We start from the raw sequence: 22,324 nt of genomic DNA on the forward strand, positions 1-22,324 counted from the left end.
CCAGGGTACTAAAAAAATACTTTTTTTTATTTCAAAGAAAACTGAAAAAGAAAAGTGATTGAATTGTATTAACCCATGGGGTAAGGGATCGTAACTGGGAGAAAATAGAATAACAAATATAATAAATTAAGAATTGTGAATTGAGACAGAATACAGATGACTTAACGTAGCTCCAAAGCAACTAAACAGATTGCTGAACTGAGGTAATAAGAGAAACCTCTGAAGCATTTACCACGTCCAGATGAACCATCATGAGCTGCTCCCTGGGATGACAGATTATCAGCCTGGGAGGAGGAACTGTGAGGGGACAACTGCTCCCGCTTTACCACCGGGAAACTTCCTGCTGAGCAGCAGAGACAATGAGACAGACGGGTCCCAGATCAGATGATGACATCACAGTTCAGATGAATGTTAAATGATTTAGGAAAAACTACTGATGGTCTGAGACAGTTTTACTCACCCCCTTTCTTCTCCATCCAAGATAACCCCATGGATGTGGGGGGCATCTTGGTGTGGTCCAACCCATGAGCCGGACTGTGCAACTGCACAGGGGTACCCTGAAAAACACACATGCCCTCTGGATGATTAAACAGCGGAAGTTATACAAATAAAACTCCTGCTACTAAACATGACTAAAAGACAAAAAGATAAGAGACTTAAACTGTTTATCTACAATAAAACAACCCATCTCCACTGCCTGACCTGTGTGATGGAGCCTCCTGGCTTGCTGGAAGAAATGAGTGGTGGAGGCTCAGGCATGGTCAGGGGCCTCACTGCTGCTAACCTCACACTATCCTGGGGTAGGCCGGAGAGTGAGGGGTGGCCGGCAGGCTGGAACGCTGGAAGACAAAGGCGTTGTGAATAATTTAGGAACGATTAGAAAGAGTAGAGCAGACAGAAAGGATTACTCACGGCTGAAGTTGAGCAGGTGCTGGTCGTGGCTGATCTTGGCCATGTCTCGTGAGGACATGGGGTATGGAGAGAGACCTGGGTGAACCAGGTTTGAGGCCCTCGGGTCATCAGGGCCCAGTGTCTGCTTCTTGAGGTCACCGTGTGGAGAAAATGATCTAGACTTTTCTGTAAAATCCAATACATGGAAGCAGTCAGAACCAAGTTGATGCTAGATGTTAGATTCCAGAAGCCATTTGTGTAAACTGCTGCTGCACCACTGAAATGACCTCTTTACTGAATGTCTTTAGACATAAGGAAGTCCTCGTCGCCTTACAGCTCTAGTGGAAACCAAATATGAGACAGAATCCTCTCAGAATCTCTACAGTGTGTGCAGACGCACCCCCTACACACACAACACCAACATCATGCCCAAGTACTATAATTTCAGTGTTAAGAGTTTTGCCAGTTTTTTTTTTCTTCCATTTTTCTTGTAGGAAACTTGAGTTAACTGCTGCTGTTGGTCAGGAAGAACACCTCTCTTCATCTGGACTGCACATTCACCTTCCACGAGCTCACCCTAAGTCCACTGAACTAGACTCTGCTCCCTTCTGGGTCAACGGCAATACCAGGACATTTATCAGCTCCCTCGCTGCGAGTGTCCCAGAAACACTGCAAGCACTAAACCCCAGAGATGAGACTCAAGGTCAGAGCTGGCAGGAAAGACCTACTAAGTAAAACTAGATCAGGCGGTTCTAAAACTGCATGCTGGGGGATTCAGCTTGCTAATCATATCACCCTTCTCTTATCTGGTATTAGGAAATCCATTTCACAAAGACTGAACCATGCAGACAAATGTGGTTGTGTCCATTGGGGATCTGAGGAATATGCTGAATGGAAGATTAATTTATGGAGACGATCACCTGCATTTGAAACTTGACCAGCTGAATGAGTCTGTAAGATAAGAGCATACCATCTTTTTCGCTGATGGAGGGGCTACGGGAGCGAATGTGGGGGCTGGTGCTGATAAGAGCCTCCCGGTCTCTGTTGGCCTGAGGGGTATAAGGCTGCTGTTTGCCCGGCTGGCCTAAGAGCTGCTGATGTTTGACTTCCTGGGAGGACTCCCCATGAGCCATGGTGATCTGTTCCTGGTACAACGCCAGGGCATGGTGGGGCTGCACGGCCTTCCCACTCCCACCCCGCTGACTGCCCTGCACAGAGGCCTCTGGTGTCTACACAGATGAAAGGGGGAAAAGAGGGTTACATACATGCAACACATAAAACAAACCCATCTCTATGAGGAGTTGACATATGGTTAGCCACATGCACTATCTGATCAACACGATAGAAACTACACAGCTCTTCTTTCTTGCTAAGCTAACGTTTCACTAATCCCTAGCGTCTCATTTTTTCTTCCTCCATCATCATCCTCCATCTGGTTACCTTAAACAAATATGACTTCACAGTTTTATCTGCTGAACTGCTCCTTATGTAAGCAGAGAGATGGGGACAGCATGGATGACTATGGCAAAAGAAAAGTGGGGATGTGTTGCTGTTTGGAGTGTTTATTTTTTACACTAAACAGTGTGAAAGACCATTTCTGAAGCTAAAATTCAAAATTTCCTTAGAAAACAAAACATCCAAAAAGATCCTTAAGAAAAACTCACAATAGGTGGTATGGTGGCAGCTCTTTGCTTGAGCCGCTTTAGATCAAAGGGCTTCTGCATGGCAGATGAAATGACCCCATCATGAGAGTAGTTCAGTAGGCTCGGCCTCGGAGAAGACATTCTGCAAACACACAGAAACATCTCAGTGGAAGCATTTCCTGTTTACTGCCTTTGCAAACCAAAGGGGTACCTCGTCATTTAAAACAAGGAGCTTTAGATTGTTTCTCTGACTCCCTGAAACCAAACCGGACAATAAAAGTGGGAAGAGAAGAAGTCCAGTCAGTGATAAAACCCTGCAGAACCTTCTAAGTGATAAACAATCAGAACAAGAGGCAGTCTAAAATGTTCAGAAGCAACCTGGTGTTGAAAAAGAGGAGTTATTTTCATCACCACTCTGGTAACCGTGTGCTAGGCTAGCTAATATTAAATCATTAGCTAAGTCATCAATGGATGATGTCATCACCACTACAGCTAAAGCAACTACAAACATGAGACGAAAACCCTTCAGGGCTACGATTTGTTATATGTGGATAAAATGACTGTAATAAAACATTATTATACAGACTAGCACTAACCCACGGGTCTCCGAAATAAGAAAAAAGTGAACGCACGTCAATCTATAAAAGCTATTTCTAATATCATTTGTTACGTGTCATGGAGCTCAAATATGATGTCCGTGGATTTTAAGGACACATTTTGATGGCAAGAAAGCGCTTTTTTAAAACAGCGGCAAAAGTTATTTTAGACGTAAAGGACTACAAATGTTCGCCTCATCGAGCCAGACACGGAGAAGAGGAGAAGTTTAGTTTAGCGAGCTGCAAATCCTACTTCCAGGATGACAGAAGGAGCATTAAAAGTGGGGAAAACCAGAAGAGATGCTGCAGTAACGTCATATATGCAATGTCTGACTTGTAGTCATTTTGTTTACAAATTTTTATGAGCTAACAAATCTCAAAGTATATGACAAACATGTTGAAAACACATTTTATTTTCATTTAAATTCAAGTACAATATATGTGTTTCAGGGCCAAGTGGATAGGAAATAGCTTTTTCAGTTCCATTAACTCCCAATTAGTAATGCACCAATATGAAAATTTTGGACCGATACCCAAATCCGATATGAAGATCACCGTTATGGCCGATAACCGATATTTGCTGATACTGATAGACTGACATTAATGCTTCTAAAAGCAGCAGATTTTGTATAGAATGAAAATTATTAAAGCTGAATTTACATGGTTATGTGTACACACACACACACACACACACACACACACACACACACACACACACACACACACACACACACACACACACACACACTTACGATTCTGAGATGATTACAATCACTGTCACATGACTAAAGAAATACACACCACGCCCCTTACTCTCTGAAACTGGTAAACAAAAAGAAACAAGATGGAAAAAATATTGCTTGTTACCATCGGCCCAGTTTTATATATTGGGCCGATACCAATATGTTAAGAAATGAATGACATCTGCCGATAGCGATATTGATGCAGATATATTGTGCATCCCTACTTCCAATAATTTTTCTTTGTTCCTGAGACCCCTGAACTGACCAGAAGAGAAAACGTAAGCTCACTATTCTGTAATGGGAGGAAAATTAAGTCAGGTTTGGAGTTTGGGATTGTGCTAATTGTGTTTATGTCACTGATTTCTTTGTTCTTTAATTCATTCAAAGCCAACATATAGCACAAAAAAGCCATTTTATAGTCAAACTGTAGAGGAAAGCAGACGTGTGCGTGTGTGTGTGTGTGTGTGTGTGTGTGTGTGTGTGTGTGTGTGTGTGTGTGTATGTGTGCGTGTGTATGTGTGCGTGTGTGTGTGTGTGTGTGTGTGTGTGTGTGTGTGTGTGTGTGTGTGTGTGTGTGTGTGTGTAAGAACTTGAAGCTGTGGTGAAGAATAACAAGCAAAGAATGAACAATGTTGTGCCTCAGGTCTACTAAAAACACACAGCATACATTCATTCAAAGACACTTTGGTGCATGTTGCACAAGAATATGTAGGCGCACACATGCACACACACATGCATACACACATGCGCATAAGCACACATACACACATGCACTTTATACACACTCCTCCCCTCCAATTGTTTGCTTTGGCACAGAGGGCAACATTTCCCTCCGCTCTGCCAGTACATGCAGTCTGCTGTCATGGAAAAAAAATTGAACAAACAGCGTGCTAACAGGACTAATCACTCCTCCCACGCACTTTGACACCCATTTGTTCTGGCCTCATTCACACACACACACACACACACACACACACACACACACACACACACACACACACACACACACACACACGCACGCGCACACACGCACGTGCACACACACACACACCCGCACACACACACTCACAAAACATACACTAATGGTAAATATATGTTTCATTCATACAGAAAAAAGAAAATCCCTGCTCGATAGAAAGAGCAATCTGTGGCGTGCACACGCTCGCACACGGACATGCGCGCGCACACACACACACACACACACAAGTGGTTTGACAAATATGGCTCCACTGCTGTACAGTGTAGCTAGGCAACTAATACCACTTCAAAACCCTCCCAGCTTTGTTTCCTACTGTTTGCTGTGGTAGACCAGAGAAGTAGGACAACAAAAAGGAAACTCAAAAAGCAAAAAGCCCTTTGACACAAATAATCAGCGAGGCCAAATTACGTCAGCAGTGAAAATCTGCAGAAGAGACTGGAACAGTCTTAAATCACTCAAGCTGCTACTTCTAACAGGGACATTTACCTGTTTTTGTCTGTGTTGTCAGTCTCCTCCACTTCGTCTGCGCTGCACGTGGCACTAGAGTCGCTGTCCCCATGAGAACCTGTTTTGGTTGCATGCTCCTTCTTGGAGGTCTTGGTGCAGCTTTTAATGTCTTCTTTCTCTTCTGCTGGAGGTTTTTTATCTGCAGCATCGCTGGGCGACACCGACTGCTCCTTGTTGGGCTCTCCTGCCTCAGTCTTTGTCTCAGTCTTAACAGCTGAATCCACCTCCTCCTTGACAGGAGGCTTCTCGTTCTCTGCCTGACCCATGTCTGACTGGGCCTCCTCCTTCACCCCGGCGTTGGAGCTGCTCTTAGACCTGCTTGAGCCTTCTTCTTTGGCCTTGCTGTCCTCAGACGAGTGTGGCGAGGGCAAGCTGTCTGTGTCGGAGCTGTGGTTGGCTCCACCTGGTAGAGACACGAGATAGGAGAGACACTGATCAGGTCTTGTACTGTAAATCATTTCATGTCCTTTTTACTCCACAAACTCCATCTGCTAGACCAGATTATTCACAGTGCCAGCCTGTTGACTAATCAGGTTTCAGCCTGCAATAAGGGGGAACATAAAACCAATTGGGATGATGAATGTAATCTCCAGAGGATTCAATGGTCAACTGTGGAATACAGCATATGCAGAATGTCTATGTAAACAAACTAGCGGGCTTTCCATCCCACCTTTAGTCTAGCTGCAGATTCCACTCTCCAACACAAAGTTCATCTAACGAAGCTAAAGTTAGCAGCTTATACACGGACATCTATGGATGGACGTAACTAATCCCTTTATTGGGTCAAAGGTTTAACTACGCTGAGCTGATTGAATCTTTTAACTTGCTATTTCAAGACAATAATATAAGGATAACAGGAATTATTTGAGCCTGATTTGGTTGCCAGGATGGGGTTTCCTGGTATTTTCTGAAGTGTTTTTTTAAGTTTTGTGGGTCCATCTTTTAAAAATCAGTTAAACATTAATGTTGAAAAGACGACCTGTGGGATAGGTTAAAGAAAGTTGGATTCCTGGGACTGACTTACCTTCTCCATCCTCAGGGGCTTCCTCTTCATTACAGCTGGCTCCTGATCCCTCCATCTCCTCCTCCTCTGCAGCGTATGCAGCACTGGCCTCCTCATTCTGGGAGGTTTTTCCCCTTCGACGGGCCTTTCGTTCCTTTTCCTGGGTCAGAACAAGCACATTCTTAATAAAATAAACCACAGTGATCGTCACATTCCAAAGAAAACTAGAAACAATCTTCCAGCACAACGACGTAGAAGACATTTAAATCATTTTTATTTAAATTAGCATCAGCAGGCAGAGCTCCAACTGCTTACAGATTTCATTTTATGCTGCTGCAGGATCTCGTCCAGTTTCTGTCTCTTCTTGTAGTTGAAGTAAAAGTTTTTGCACTGTGACACGGTTTTGGATCCCACCATCTTGGCGATGGCGGACCAATTCCTACCATACTGGAGAAGGCCTGGAAATAGGAAGTGGACAGGTGGAAGGGTTAGGCGTCGGCAGGAGTAAACCAGACACAGATGAACAGAACTGCAGTCTGAGAGTTCAACTTGCTGCAAAGACTGAATTTTGCATCATAAACTGTTGAAATGATGGAGGGATCTCCATCATCTCACTATACAGATGTCAGATATGCAGCGCAGCCTGTTAGCTGTGTGTGACGAGGCCATCCTCCCAGCAGCAGAGTGACCTTAAACTGCCTTCACACAGACAAAGAACAGGAGCAGAAAAAACCAGAGGAATGATGCTGTAGGTGGACCGTCAGTCATACAAATGACATCACTGACTCCCACCCTCTGGGGGTCACTCTGTGTCATATTCTAACTGAATCTGATGTGACCCAGTTCCAAGAAACCCAAGCCCTTTACCCAGCCAAGCACATGATTGTGTCTTACACAAGAGTCAACAGGCACCCGCTGGGCCAGAGCTGTGATAGATCAACCTGTCATGAAACACACACACACACACACACACACACACACACACACACACACACACACACACACACACACACACACACACACACACACACACACATGCAGAGTGTGTGCATGCTAACAGAAGAGATGTAAAGCGGTAGTGAGAAAGCAAAAATGCCCCCCTCGTGGAGTCTGCTGTTAGCCAAAGGCAGCTCATTTACCAGTGTGTGTTGTAAGAGGCTTAGTCTACACCACCCACTTGTTTCCTGTGCCAGCCTGACAGGTCCTGGCAACAGGACAGCTTCTTGAAAGGTTGTTTGGGGGGATGGGGGGATGGTTGTGGGAAGTGTTATTAACAGGCACAGAGCCAACATGTCTTGGGATAACCTTGGACACGAGTTCAGAGGTCTCTGCATCTCATTGCTTAATGGAAGTTGTAAGATGAGGAGAACTCCGAGCTTCGGGGGGACAGCTGTTTGCAGCTCAGCGATTTAATATTTATCTCTAAAGCTCGGCGATTGTGGAGGTTATTACAAGCTGCACCAATAAAAGGTTTAATTTCTGCAACACAGCTCAAAATTTGTTTCTTTTTCTTCCCATCTATACAGATACTCATATTTGAGACAACAAGACATAAAACTATCTGCCATAATGATGATGAATTCATAAAACAGCATACGCCAACACTCGTCCAAACAGCAACAAAGAAAAACATTTACAGAAACTAGCAAAAACAACATCATTCACAGTCATCATTTAAATAATGCTGGAATAACGAGCTGCCAAAACAAGTGTGTTGCTCTAAACATCTGAGCTTCAGATGATGCACACCTATGACCAATTAAATGTTCAGATGGAAGAAGGTTTTCTCTCTGAAGCTGAAGTAATCACTGGTGCCAGAACAAGCGTCGGTAGAAAAGCCTGTCCAGGAAGGAAACTCCCTCAGAGACACACGCAAGCACCTATCAACAGGAGACACACACTCCCTAACTTGACTAACCATACCTGTTCACTAAATCACACTCAGATTTAAACACACAAGCCTTGCAGCATGCTGTGCAGCTCAAGTCTAACCACACAAGTCATTAACCGAAAGTCAAAGGTCACTTTGTTATAAAACCTAGCAGCCAACCGTTTATTCCATCATGTGCAAACTAATAAAGGCTTGGTCCCAAGCTGGTGGACTCAGGGAGTTAGTAGCTGGAGAAATACACATGGGGCAATCATCCAATAAGCAGCAGCCATACTGAAACGGGTGGTAACTTCACACCCAATCACAACACTGCACTCCCAATAGCTCCTCCCAGAGAAAGTCCAATCAACACCTGGCGCAGCCTGAAAGTTGTTGTTCCTGTCTGTCACATGCCTGTCACTTCAGCCGTCGTTTTGTGGCCCTGCTCCGGATAACGCTATCACTCCGTCTGATCTCTAGAGGGCCAGCCAGGAAGCTCTTCTGGGCCGGGCCTTCCGATCCGGAGCAGAGGAGGTGAAAACAGCCCAGTCTTGGCGCTCTTCCTGCCAGCTGACTTGATACTTGAACTGGTGTTAGGTTGACATACTCCAAAGCGGCACATGCTCCAGGCCTCTCCCCTCCTTTCCCTTTCACCGTGTCCTTCCTGCGCTTCGGTAAGTGCTGGTGTGTTCTCCGACGCGTCTCTCCCCAATGGCGGTCGTCTGAGAAGACTTCCACAGGAAAGTGGGACTGTGGGGCGGCGCTATGTGCTCAGCCTTTCTCTCCCTCATCTGATCTCTCTTCTATCTTTTTTTCTCCTCCCTCCCTTTTTCCGTCAGTCTGTCCCTCCCCCTGCCTGACTCTGCCAGCAGGCACAGCGGCACGCACGCACACACACACACACACACACACATATGCATGAGTGAGTACAAACTCGCTGGAACCCCCCCTCTCTGTCTCTCTTGTTAATACTCTTGCACACAGACACAAACACACATTCAAGCAGTCCAAGAGTAAACAGAGAGCAGCGAGGGAGAGGACAGAGATAGAGAAAGAGCATGGCCACCGAGCCAGAGAGACAATGGAGAAAGGGAAAGGGAAGGATTCAGAAGTAGAGAGCAAGCACCGAGAGCAGAGAGGGAGTTGATGTTGATATCATGAGAAAGCATAAAGGCTTTCACATTTTTCCTGACTGACCTGCTTTTCATCTTGAATGTGACCTCTCCGGTTTATAACAACACAGAGTGAGGGGGGAGAGAAAGTGGCTGGGGAAAATGAGGCATTTGCCAAATCTTCCACAGCTCCTGCCAATATGGGCCGTCGCCATCTCCCGACCCTGAGACAGGAGCGAGAGGTGGAGCAACAGCAGAGGAGATAATACAGCAGCCTCTACCTGCTGCTCCTTTAAATGGGCTCCTCCTGCAAACAGTGCAGGGACCATTATCCAGCTGCCTGGCTGCACCCGAGCAAAGCCTGGCAGATTAGTGCACTTACATAAACCCTCGCCAAAAAGTACAGCACATGCAACCAAACAGCACGGACACGATGCACACAAGCGCCTCCTTTACAGCACATTCTGGACATGTACACACACACACACACGCACGCACGCACGCACGCACGCGCACACACACACACACACACACACACACACACACACACACACACAGTGGGGGATGCACACAAGTTAAACACTGAAGCTTCCAAAGTCTGGCCGTCTGCTGTCGGAGTGCAGCGGCCTCATCGATGCTAGGGTGCTGATGTCCTGCCAAGTGCTATAATGCCATTATTCAGATCTGGTTGGCTCATGGGATAAATACAATACCATCAGAACACTGGAGCCTCCTTAAAACATCTACATATGGAGCACATGTCATTAAGATCACCTGAACAAGCTGAGGGGTTGTTTTGGACAGAGAGTGGAGCGTGTGGTGAACGGGTGAAAACACAGAGCAGCCTCCTCCTTCAGCCTGACTGGATTGAAGCAGCAGTTCTGTTTTTATGGTTACATAAGCCTTCATAGAAACCCTGCTTCGGCTGGGCTGGCAGGCTAATCCTCTGCGATGGAGTGCCCCACTAATCCCGCGGCAGGAGTAAGGAACTGAAGACATTAACCGGAGAAAGGAACTGAAGACATTAACCAGGATTACTACACAGGACCGTGTTCTAGCAAGGCCACGGCCAGTTATCGCAACATAACCTCCTCTCACACACACGAAAATGTCTGCTTATGCAAAACCTTTAAGTAGAACACACTAAACAAAGTAGAGGAACATGGCTTGCAAAGGGCAGGACATATAGAGCCACAGACCTGGTGACACAGTGTTCACAAAATGCTGCTTCCTGCAGTGAAGATGTGCCAATATTCAGAATTTTGTTCTTGACATCACGATAACGATACATTTAATAACAGATGAGATAAACGGGGGAACAATCAGACGTGTAGTGTGCAGAAGAAATGTCCACATGTGAGGATTCATTCAATCAGTAACTGGGGCTAATGCACCACAGGTAACCAGATAAAACCCAGTCATGCTGCTGCTGCTGCTGCTGCTAGGAAAACAGGCAGAATGTCAGTGACCTCAACAAATCAGCCATAGACCTCTGGGTAATCTTCAGTCAAGAGACAATAAACAGCCTGAGTTAATGACTGCTGCATTTGCAGGGCTGGCTGATAAGAGGCAGACTTTACGACCTCTTTGATAGAGGACAAGCTGCCTTGACCCACAGAGACGAGGAAACGGCTCCAAAGAGCAACAAATACCTTCCAGGCAGACTAAAAAATGCATGCAGAGACACAACCCAGCAGCACGTGGTGGCTGCCGCCTCACTAACAGGAAGTTACACCCGCATCAGTTCCTTTTGTATTCAAACAGCGCCTACGCTGCTAATGTTCTTTAATTTCATAACTGTGCTGCTCATTCAATGAACCAAAGCTACTTCACTCACACACACAAAGTTCACTTAGCTTTACCTTTCTTGGCAGTTTCCATCTCTTCTTCAGTCCAGCGAGAGCTCTCATTCATTTCCAGATTGACTGTCAAAAAAATAGAGAACCACCAAGTTAGAGAAGGTAGGAGGAGGCGGGGGAGTGGGCAGCTGTCACAAAGTCAGTTAGGGAGTGACTGACAGAAAGAAAGGAGGGGAGACATAAATTGAAGAAGAAAAATACATAAAAGAGTTGGGGGCAGGGCGGCTTGTGCTGTTTGCCGGTGAAGTACTGCAGCACGGGTTGCTAAGGACTGTTTGTTGGAGGAAGAAGGAAATCCAAGGAGAGAAGTCAGTTAATGATTATAGACATAACAACTGGCTTCTGTCCCTGCACAGGGACACAATGGAGCAGGAGCACTGATGTGTCCTCTATAGGACCTGTGAAGGGCACAGGGGGACGGTTAGCAAGTCTACCAGCTGGAGAACAAACGGTGGCGGGGTGGGACTGCTGGGCCCCTACAGCCCCCGTCACCTGGGGATTCCCTGTGTCGCAGGAACAAATGTAGTGTGCACACACAACTGCTGACGCATCAAAGTCCTATCCTGGCTTAAAGCAGGAATGTTCATGTAGACATGGCTGAATTACCATCAAAGGAAAAAGGAAAAGGAGACCCAAGAAAAGGAACTCTGCCACCAGTGAAAACAAGTCCGTAAGTAATACCGGCGTGTTTTACTTCTCCTCTCTGACTCCACTCTAAGAGATGAAGTCTAAACGCAGAGCTTTACTCCTATCATGTAATTTATGTGTGTAAATAAAGGTAGTGAACGCAGGACGAGTGGTGCAGACAGGAATGAGGACAAAGGAACAACAGTGCACTCTTGTGGTGAGGGACAGGAGGCTACTGTTCCACCAAAAGGGACCAAAGGTACACATCCCAGTGTTTCCCCTAGGAATTTTTCCAGCTGTGGTGGTGGGTGGGTGGGTGGGGGTGGTGGTGGTGGTGGTGGGGGGGGGTTATGACACGTCTCACCTTTATGTTAATATTGTTTTATTTGATGCACTCAGCTTTGAACTGCACTAATCCAGCAACTGCTGCATTTTAATAACTAGTATTAAAGGTGAATACACCAATATTTGCACAAGAATAATTTTTGTTTTAAACTCTCAGTGACACACTTTGCAGGGGGGATTTGGCATTTAATTTTCTTGGCGTCTGGAAAAACATCTCTTTTTGCCCCCCTTTATTTGACTTTCTGCCCCCTTTATTTTGGTCCAAGATCATTACTGGGCTGGCCCTATTAAACACGTTCTACACCCCTGCTTAGTAGACTTAATGAAGTATTTTTAAGCCAGAATAAAAATGACTGAAACACAAATTTACATATTTGGCATTATTGACCAATATCTTTGATTTAATGTACTTGTTAAGAATATCAAGATGCATTACAGTGAACATTATAATAAAGTACATTTTTCTAGAGCAGAGAGGAGAGACAACCCATAGAAGCACTGATTTGATCTCATTTCAGAGAAAAATAGAACAGGTCAGATGCATCTAATAAATAATATTACTAACAAACGCAGGAATCTGTTTCTTTGCTTCATTGTTCTGGTGCTGAAAATATCACTAATGCGGATCAAAGGAGATACACAGATGAACACACCTTATTATTTGGGAATTAGTGGGCGTGGTTTACATCAATAGGGCTGCAACAACGAATCGATAAAATCGATTATTAAAAGCGTTGGCAACGAATTGCGTCATCGATTCGTTGTGTTGTGTCCGACCGGAGCGGAGGCAGTGACCGACGCATGCATGAGCCGTTTTCAGTTCCGTCTTGTCAAATGCACCACGTACGTTACGAAAAAAGTAACTTTAAATATTAAACCAAAAGAGGCGAGCTGAAGAAAACCTAGGGAGTACTGAAGAAACGTGAGCAACAGTGAAGCAATCATAGAGAGATCCGTTACTGTGTGTGTGTGTGTGTGTGTGTGTGTGTGTGTGTGTGTGTGTGTGTGCGTGCGTGGGCCGGAGCGGTTTTGTGTGTAGGGAGGGGCAGGCACTCCATGTGACTGGCCAATCACAGAGCGTGAAGGCAGACAGTTACCCAATGAGGATTTTTCTTCAGCACGATTACAGATATTTACGCCTATGTAAGGGAAACACTGCATCCTCCTAGGTTATCAGTTCATTTCTCTGGTCAAATGCAAAGAAGGAAAATGCTTTTATTTGTTAGCCATTTTCTAATGTTACCAAGTAGCTTTATATTAAAGCAGGTTCTCACAGAGCTTTTTTATACACACACATCTAAAATCGACCCACATAAACTGGTAGCCTTTATCCTAGTTTACATATACGTTAGGAATTGTGCGTTCCACTCTGCTATGGTAGGGGGCGACATGCATCCTTTCATGTCTCTTCTGGTTACCTATAGCGACACACAAAGAGTAAAAAAAAAAAAAAAACACTGGTGGGAATGAAGCAGATGAAGTAAAAACAGGATATGCAAAATTGCCGAAGTAATGGACAACAACGCTGTAGCACAGCTTATTTGGTATGTGCTGTTTGTGTTAAGTCCGGGCCAGACAGAGCGTTTTCCCGCCATCCTAGACAAATCTCTCATCGTGAACAGAATCGTGACAAAAATGGTGAACGCAGTGTTTCCCCTACATAGCGCCACGACTACAATATCTAAACTACTTTTGTGAAGTTTGCCAACACCAGCTTTTTTGTTAGAAAAACAAAAACACACCCTGGCTAACCCGATGTTTATGGAGTGTTGTGCTAAATTTAGGACAGACAGGTGATATGGACGAAACAGATCGGTCTCACACTAACCAAGCTCGTTGTTGAGCGGTGGTGTGGTGGTCTCCTCTCCTTCACTGGTCATAGAGCGGGTAACACGGCCTTTACGGCGGCCCTGGCTGTTAGCGGTGCGTCTCCCCTTGACAGCCACTGCAGGCTCTTTGTCCTCTGCATCCTCTCCAGAAGTATCATCCCTGTATTTAAGGAAAGTCATCACAATTAGCAGAAAAATAAAGAAAACTGCAGCTAATAAAGTGTGCATTTGCCTGTGATGTTAGCAAACACCTCATAAACCACTAAATGGATTTTAATGGAACTCTTAGAAGGTCTTAACTGCATGAACATCTACAACTGATTACATCCGAGTCAACCCCATTCAATATGGCCGCCACAGCTAATCTACTGCAGCAAATACAAAAACGGATACAACTTTATCAGTTCAGAGCTAAAACGACATGTGGAAGATGCTCTGAATCATTCACCACACAAACCAAGTGTCAACTGATTATGTGGATGGGGTTGTGTGTGAGATTACACACATCTAGAAAATGGTCAATAGTTTAGGTCAACTTTCTGACTCTGAATTTACTGTTTTCTCATCTGTGAGACATGATCTTCAAAAATGAAAATAAATAGAGGATTGAAATATTTCACAGTGTAAGGAATATATATAGTATAGGCTTCACTATATGAAGTCAATGACCAATTATATTTTTAGGATATCCTAATGTTTCGAGATAATCCTTTATCTATTCTTGACATAAAAACATCTTAGTTTTCAACTCAGACTCGAAATATTTCAGTTATGTGCTTAATCTTCAGGTTATGCATAATAAATAAATATTGCTGCACAATATGTCAAGAAAGTATCACTATTGCAATGGCATCCTAAAAACAACCGCTGACCTTAACTGCATGCAGAAAATACATGTATTTGGCATTCAGATGGACTCCTACTACAGATATTTTGACTACTGAGTGTCAAAATATGGATAATATCCACAAACTATCTCACAAGTTAACTTTTTTTGCTCATAAACTGAGAAAAAAAATCAAACAATAATCAATGATTTTTAATATGAATGGATTACTTTAGCCCTTTGCTAACATGCTAATTGACCTAGTGTCATGTGCACCAGGCATAATGAAGATCTGGGCCCTCATTCATTCATCAAACGTTCATAGAAACTGTCCAAAGTTCCATCCTACAAATGAAATTTAGAATGTTCGTATGAATGGCCAAAATTCTGATTTAAGAAACAAGTCAGGACCACTCATACGCACATTCCTCCACAGCCGATTGTTGAGAAATCTCACCTGTACATACCTTGGAGCTTGTGTCCGTTCACAGTCATTTACATACTGTTAGCGGCTGAATTGCTGATTTGCGATCATGTGATCAGATCGGAGCGTCCCTGAATGTAATTATTAGTAAATGCCCAAGCCAAATATAACTATGGGTAAGTAACCATAACCCTCACATGCTTGGTGCTGATTGGCTCAAACACTGCAGTGGTTTTGGTGCAAACAACCTAAAAACAGCGAGGTTTGCGTGCATTTAAATGGTTTCTGTGACTTGTGAGACAATGCGAGTCTGCACCATATACCAACATTCTTCCATTCCTTTTATTCTCAAGGATAATTTATTGAATGTCAGCAAAATGGCATGCCTGGAGATAGCCACTGAGTTTGAACCTCTTTGCTCTTTCATTCATCTTCCTCCTACTCTATTAATCTTGCTGAGGGGAGCTAGAAGAGCTCTAAATATAGGCGAGCCAGCTGTGCCAGGGGTGACAGGCAGGCAGCAGGGAGTGCAAAGAGTCACAGCGTCCCCAGGCTTTGTCTTAGAGCAGGGAAGCAGCAGGCAATGGTTCATCATCATCTTTTCCTTTACCAACCCAGCTGCTTATAAATATGAGCTGTTATTGCTTGAAACAACTGTAGCGTGCAGCCTCAGTTAACAACATAATACAGGGCTTGAACAAATGCATGGATTCTCACACACACACACACACACACACACACGCACACACGCACGCACACACACACACACACACACACACACACACACACACACACACACACACACACACACTCATATGTAAGTTTTTCACAGGCAACAAAAAGCAGCTAAGATTCCATCTGTTGTTTTGCATCCTTTGTTGACTTTCTGCTTTAAAACACCCCCCTGAGATTAATTTACCCACCCGCCCACCCACCCACCCAAACAAACACACACACTCTCCCATACACACTGACATTTCAAAGTGACAGCCACTTTAATTACAATGCTTATTCTTTGACATCAAAACAACACAGATCCTAAAAAAAACCCATGAGTTTGATATTGAGTGTCTTATTGGGTAGAATGAAACAGCGTTTCAGTGGATGTGGGAAACATTTTCACTCAGCTCTTCCCCCTTAGGCTGTGTCTGATTTTCTAATGAATCATCCCTACGGTACACAAATCTTTGCCAAATAAAATAAAAAAAAAAAAAATATATATATATATATATATATATATATATATATAAAACAACTGCTTACTTCATTCCATCTTCTTTGTCCTCGGTTTCATTTTTCTCTTCATCCCGCTCTGCTTCCTTCTCCTTTTCCTCCTTCTCCTTGTCCTCCTGGCTGCTCCTGCTTACTTGTTGCTGCTGCTGCTGCTGCTGACCGTGCTGCATTTAAACAGTAACAAGGTACTTTACTTCACAGATAATCACAAATAACACAGAATAATATCAAATAAAGTGTGTTGGAGCTAATCAGTGGTAAATACACTATCTGTCTCTTCTGTTAAGTCCAAATAAAATGACGCTGGACCACTTTTACTTTGGATTATAGAATATATTTATTGTGATTTGCCTTTGAAATGTCTGAAATGTCCATTATTATCTTGGACAATGCTCAAGCAATCAGGGAGGAAGAAAGATTTTTAACAGATTTAAACCCTGAAGCAATCCCAACGCTCCGTCGGGTTTGTATATTAGAACCAATGCATGGTGGGAAAATCCCCTAATGAGCCTCTCTTCCTACCCTGATGTACTCATCTCTCTGGAATAATGTAGGTCTGAGTTTTCTTTGCTGATTGAAAGTCTTCAGAATTTCAACAGTTGAATATTTCAAACACTTTATCCAAATATTTTTTCAGATTGCTAATATTTTAGACTTTTTCCAACCACATTTTCCCTGGCAGGTTCACTGCTTTACAGTGAGTCACTGCTGAACCAAATCAATCACTGATGACTTTTTTATCCCTGTAGAAACTTTGACTTCTTTTACTAAATAAAAATCTAGGTGTTGGTGTTTGTTCGATGCAGAGTAGCAACAGTTTTCTCCAGACACACAGACTGAGCAGACACTTTCTAAAGGACATTTAGGACGTCACTGCAGACATCAGAACTTTTGTGTGACTGGGATTTTCCCCGCTGCAGCTAAAAAAAAGGTTTGTTATCACAAATAAAATCAGAGTTCCACTTGTTTCAAATCCAGAACATGGTTCAATATAAAGAGGGGAAAAAAATCCCACTGATTATCAGCTGAGGTCAAATGTAACAGGATATGAAAGTTCAAAATGCAGCAGCAGATTTCTACTGTGTAGCTGCAGCTCTTTAAGCACCCAGAACCACTTCCTTACCAGCTTCCTGCTAGTCTGGGCATTTAGGGTTAGGGCTCAGAAGACTGCAAACACAACCAGACCTTAAATACGGACTCAAGATCAATTCACTCCTGCACTTACTTCCAGAAAACACGGGAATGAAAAGCATACGCCAACAAACTAGAGAGAAATGACACGTAGACACTGGGAATTAAGTCGTCTTCTTTTCTTAGAATTCTTTAACATCCTTCGCCTCTTTTTAAAGAAAACAAATGAGTCACATGATATTTTTGTCTCACATGATTCAGACGCATTTACCTTTCCAAGAATCAGCCGAACAGTCTCCAAAGTAAAGATCTGCTGGGTGTCTTAACATGTAAAAATAAAAATACCTCACAAACTGCCAGAGCTGAGTCTAATCATCTGATTCTGTCTCGATATACGTGATGCACTTTCTGTTCCTCCCTGAGTCCATTCTTCTGTTGGATTAGAGAGCCAGAGTCACATGGAGAAGAAACACTGAACCATACCTGGCTTCTTCCTCGGCGCCTGATGTTCCTTCGCACTATGTTCTTGTAGTTCTCATTCTTTTTGGTCAGGTAGTAAAAGAGGACACACTCTGCCACCGTCTGAAACATAGAATCAAATGTCACTTTTCACCTCCTATGAAGGCAGGATGACTCAGAACAAAGAAACATCACACCATACCTTCCTCTCTAGGAACGACGCAATCAGGCCAAAGTTTTTGGGATGCTGGATGAACCTGTGGGAGAAGAACAAAGCTGGTCTGATGACTTGTTTACAGGGACGCTCCACGGAAGAAAAAGACTTTGGTGCTGTAATAACAATCATATAAACATCCACACAGAGTTAACTTTTTAAAAGTGCCGTATGATATGCTATGAAAACCCACAGCTGTCACTTATGCAGATGTTCCATCTGAGGAGGAGACTGAAGCTCTTTGTGTGTGGGAATCCTGAAAGTCATCAGTTTTACAGTGAGGTCCTGATTTGATTTTGCGGCGCTACCCGACCTCTCTCAATTCTCACGAAAGGGTAAGATTCACTTCCTTATTTACAACTCAATGACCCTTTACTGATTACTCAAACATCACTGGATGTGAGCCAGAGATTGGCTAAGAAGAAGCTGTCAAGCTATTAGTCCAGCAAAGGTTAGTGGAATAAATAAAATTAGATTAATAAATAAGTTAAATAAATAATAAAGGTTGGATTCAGCTTACTTTTCTCTGAAAGTGTCCTTCTCCTGCTCGCTCCACATATTCATAACCTGCCGATCCTTGTAAACCTTCATGGGGTCGTCCATGAGTCCATTCATGTTGATAAACTTGATGCGTTGCTGCTCAGCGTCGAACAGCATCGGAGGGATGACCGCCAGCTGTCGCATCTGCTTCTCTGTGTTCTAGTGGACACGCATGTCGCATGGAGGAGAAAAAGAAACCAAAATCCTGGAGTAAGTGGACTGGTCTCAGCTAAGAAACTGCATCAGTCTATAAACACACACACACACACACACACGCGCACACACACACATACACACACGCGCACACACACACATACGCACGCGCGCGCACACACACACGCACACACACACACACACGTATGCAGAGCTAAAAAAGGTGGATGTTATTTAAATTCTTTAAATAAGACAAATATAGTAAACTCAACTCTTTCTTGTTTTACGTACAGAGAATAAATCATAAAATTGTTTACACAACAATGAGATGTGATGTCTTTCATTTCACTGTAAAGGAATGTGTGTGTGTGTGTGTGTGTGTGTGTGTGTGTGTGTGTGTGTGTGTGCGTGTGCGTGTGCGTGTGTGTGTGTTTAATCTTTTGCACACAAGCAGATTAAAAAGAAAATATCCATTTGACCTTTGCATTAATACAAACCACACAGAGATGGCCCAATAACCTTGTTTACACAGCTGTGGTTTGGTGAGTCAAAAATAAAAAAAACGTTGAAACATTTAGTAATATTTGTGTAAAATGCTGACATTGGGTCGCAAAACCCTAAAATATAGCCGACATCGCCCAGCTCTGCCCTGGCTCAATCTAAACACAGATCCTCTTCAGTTTAGCAGCTTAAATCTAATAAAGAAAGATTTTGCTATTTAAACATTGAGAGGTTTCTATTGGATGGCGATAAATGAAAGACGCTGTTGTATTAAAGTCGGAGAATAAATAAAGCCTTTTGAATGATCACAGTGTGAGAAAGTGATCTGAATTCATTTAAATGGATCTTTATATTGAGCATGAACGTTGGACATAGAGGTAAAATAAATGGTTCCGTTTTTTCTATTTGAACCCGACTTCCTTCTCCAGACCCAGCTGTCATTTTTATCTACTTAACTTTTATTTGTGAGAAGTCCAAAGCAACACAAAAGCTGATGATGCATCTCATGATTCCACACATGCTCTCATGATCCCAAACATCTGCTACGACACTCACTCTTACAAAACTTTTATGAATGAGCTTTATTCTTTAGACGTTTTTAAATTGTTTACTAATGTTTTAGTGATATTTTTACTGTGAAAGGTGCCACATAACTAAAATGTACTTATTCAAGTGGCAGTGCCTGTTCTCGGGCTTTCCTCTACATTCCATTTTTGGTTCTTTTTTAAAACACAGGAAAGGTTTCTCTTTACCTTGCTGACAGTTTCGTTTGCGTCTGCAAACATCCTCTACATGTCGTATCATTTTAGAAGCTCATTTCCAGCTGTAAATATCTATTTATTATAGGTTTTGTTTCTGCCCCTAAATGAATCATGGCTCATTCTGCCTCTGATCTGGAACATTTCCAGTTCAGCAAAAACAACGATGCATCTTTTACGTTTAACCAAGGGTGTCCAAACCTTTTAACAAATGAGCCGATATGTTTGCGTTGATGGTAATTTTTGTCCATGCCCACTCCTCAAAATGGTCCAAAATAGGATTTACTTTTTTAATCTGAGCATAAAATATATATCAAATAAAAGGTATCTCTACATGAAAAACCTGCTGGAGAGACTGTTTCAATGGTCTAGAAATAAGGGTGTGTACAAAACCAGTCCAAGGGCCACAAACGGCCCCCGGGCCACACGTTGGACGTGTCTATTTAATCCTGATTCATTTACTGAATTTCCTGACCATCCTGGGCTTCATTTTAATTTCCCGCAGCCCTGAATGCCAGTTTTCTCTACCAAACCTGCATTTAAAAGGCTGTTGTTGAGAAAACAGATCACTGAACAGGTTCTGATGAGTCGGGACTTTGGTCTGTCCGTCTGTGTTTATGGTATTAGAGTTAGGACAGCGTCTGAATGCTGTGCTGCGATTACTGGTCAGAAGGACTTGTGCTTTCTACCAAACATGAGCTCTACAGCTGTGGTGCCAGACTGCTCATTAGCTCAGATGACAGCTACAATGCTTGTTGTTCTTCATCTTGAGGGAATGACTGCACCGCGGTTCACCACTGCATGAGGCTATAGTGTTGAATAAACATGAATTCAGTGCCAGCCCTGGCAGAGAAAGGTAATGTCAGTGATAACTAACAGGAAGAGCTCACCTCGTGCTCTGATATCCCATCAATGATTTCAGAGACCTCATGTTCGCTGCGGGCAGCAGATGAGGTCAGGCCTCCTCCTCCTCGCTGCCCAACGCGACTGCAGAAGTAAAAACAGATGACTCGTTACTGATAACTACACACACAGTGACTAAGCTACTAATGAAAAATGTTCAGAGATGCTTTCCAACAGCAGTGGTAATAAGACAAACACAAGGATTGAATCAGCTGAGAGCCAACAACGTTATCCCACCTCTGCATTCGCTCCTGCATCTCCCTCTGCTTGCGGATTTCAGGGAACTGTTTCTCATAGTACTCCCGCACCTTGCTCTCCTTGGCTCGGCGCCGTGGGTTGTTTTCAATGCGCTCTACTTTCTTCTCCCAGGCCTCCATTAGCTGGTCATAGCGCTGACAAAACTTCTGCTCCTGATAGAAGCAGAAAAAGATCTCGTCTATGGCAAAACAAAGACCAGCGTGATCTGTTTCAGCCCTTATTTTACCTAGAGAAGCATCAGTAATGAAGAAAACCTGCAGATGAGTAACTTAATTACTGATTGCAGCTTTATCAGAAGCTCCGTTAAGGACAGCCTTGAACCAAAGACCTTCCATACAGAAAGTCCATGTTATTTTTTTAAATCTTTCTCACAGGCAGCTTGTAAAGCATCCCATTAATCCTGGTGGAGACACGACCCTCAGTGGGCTCGTAAACCACGAGGCGATGTCTCCCCACATGGAACTACCACTCCCACCTAGACACAACACGAACGAGCAGCAGACGGACTTTAAAACAGGTGTTGGGTTTGAGCTATTCTTCCCCACATAAACCCCATAACACATAAAAGTTTAGTATTTTCTGATTAAGGATTTCTAGGTTTAATAGATTAATAATGGTTTTCAATGACGTTTGCAGCCGAGTTCTTTGTCTCCGTCTGAGTCACTGCGAGGCAAGACCAGACCGATGCTGTGCTGGTCTCATTGTGGCGTTTGGCTCACAACAGACATAACATTATTCTTTCACATGACAGCATGAGAAATCTCTTCTATTTGTTTTTCTACAGCTGTCGCTTCCCCAAGGCACCGTGCAAGTACTGACAACGGATCATGCCCAGAGCTTTTTCCTTTTCTCCCTCCTCTCTGGCACGTCTAAAATGGACACTCACTTCAAGGAGCAGCTGGCCCAATTTCACACAAGTC

At 43.5% G+C, this 22,324-nt stretch overlaps 1 protein-coding gene across 4 annotated transcripts in view; it reads right to left on the bottom strand.

Annotated features, from left to right (window-relative positions):
* The window catches only part of ncor2 (nuclear receptor corepressor 2), a 110,794-nt gene that overhangs the window by 13,406 nt on the left and 75,064 nt on the right, over positions 1-22,324 (bottom strand). For 3 of the 4 annotated variants that reach the window (XM_015972096.3, XM_015972095.3, XM_015972092.3), the window contains exons 10-26: positions 21,384-21,556; positions 21,134-21,230; positions 18,812-18,990; positions 18,280-18,334; positions 18,102-18,200; positions 16,518-16,651; positions 14,004-14,164; positions 11,207-11,269; positions 6,678-6,820; positions 6,384-6,522; positions 5,339-5,762; positions 2,556-2,676; positions 1,862-2,120; positions 913-1,077; positions 703-839; positions 461-557; positions 233-343 (exon numbers count right to left, since the gene is read on the bottom strand). In XM_015972096.3, coding sequence (XP_015827582.3) covers positions 233-343; positions 461-557; positions 703-839; positions 913-1,077; positions 1,862-2,120; positions 2,556-2,676; positions 5,339-5,762; positions 6,384-6,522; positions 6,678-6,820; positions 11,207-11,269; positions 14,004-14,164; positions 16,518-16,651; positions 18,102-18,200; positions 18,280-18,334; positions 18,812-18,990; positions 21,134-21,230; positions 21,384-21,556 — 2,557 coding nt within the window. The remainder of the gene's footprint in view (positions 1-232; positions 344-460; positions 558-702; positions 840-912; positions 1,078-1,861; positions 2,121-2,555; positions 2,677-5,338; positions 5,763-6,383; positions 6,523-6,677; positions 6,821-11,206; positions 11,270-14,003; positions 14,165-16,517; positions 16,652-18,101; positions 18,201-18,279; positions 18,335-18,811; positions 18,991-21,133; positions 21,231-21,383; positions 21,557-22,324) is intronic. The other variant, XM_015972093.3, reaches the window with a different exon arrangement.

Source organism: Nothobranchius furzeri, chromosome 17, assembly GCF_043380555.1.
Source record: "Nothobranchius furzeri strain GRZ-AD chromosome 17, NfurGRZ-RIMD1, whole genome shotgun sequence".
Classification (NCBI taxonomy): Eukaryota; Metazoa; Chordata; class Actinopteri; order Cyprinodontiformes; family Nothobranchiidae; genus Nothobranchius; species Nothobranchius furzeri.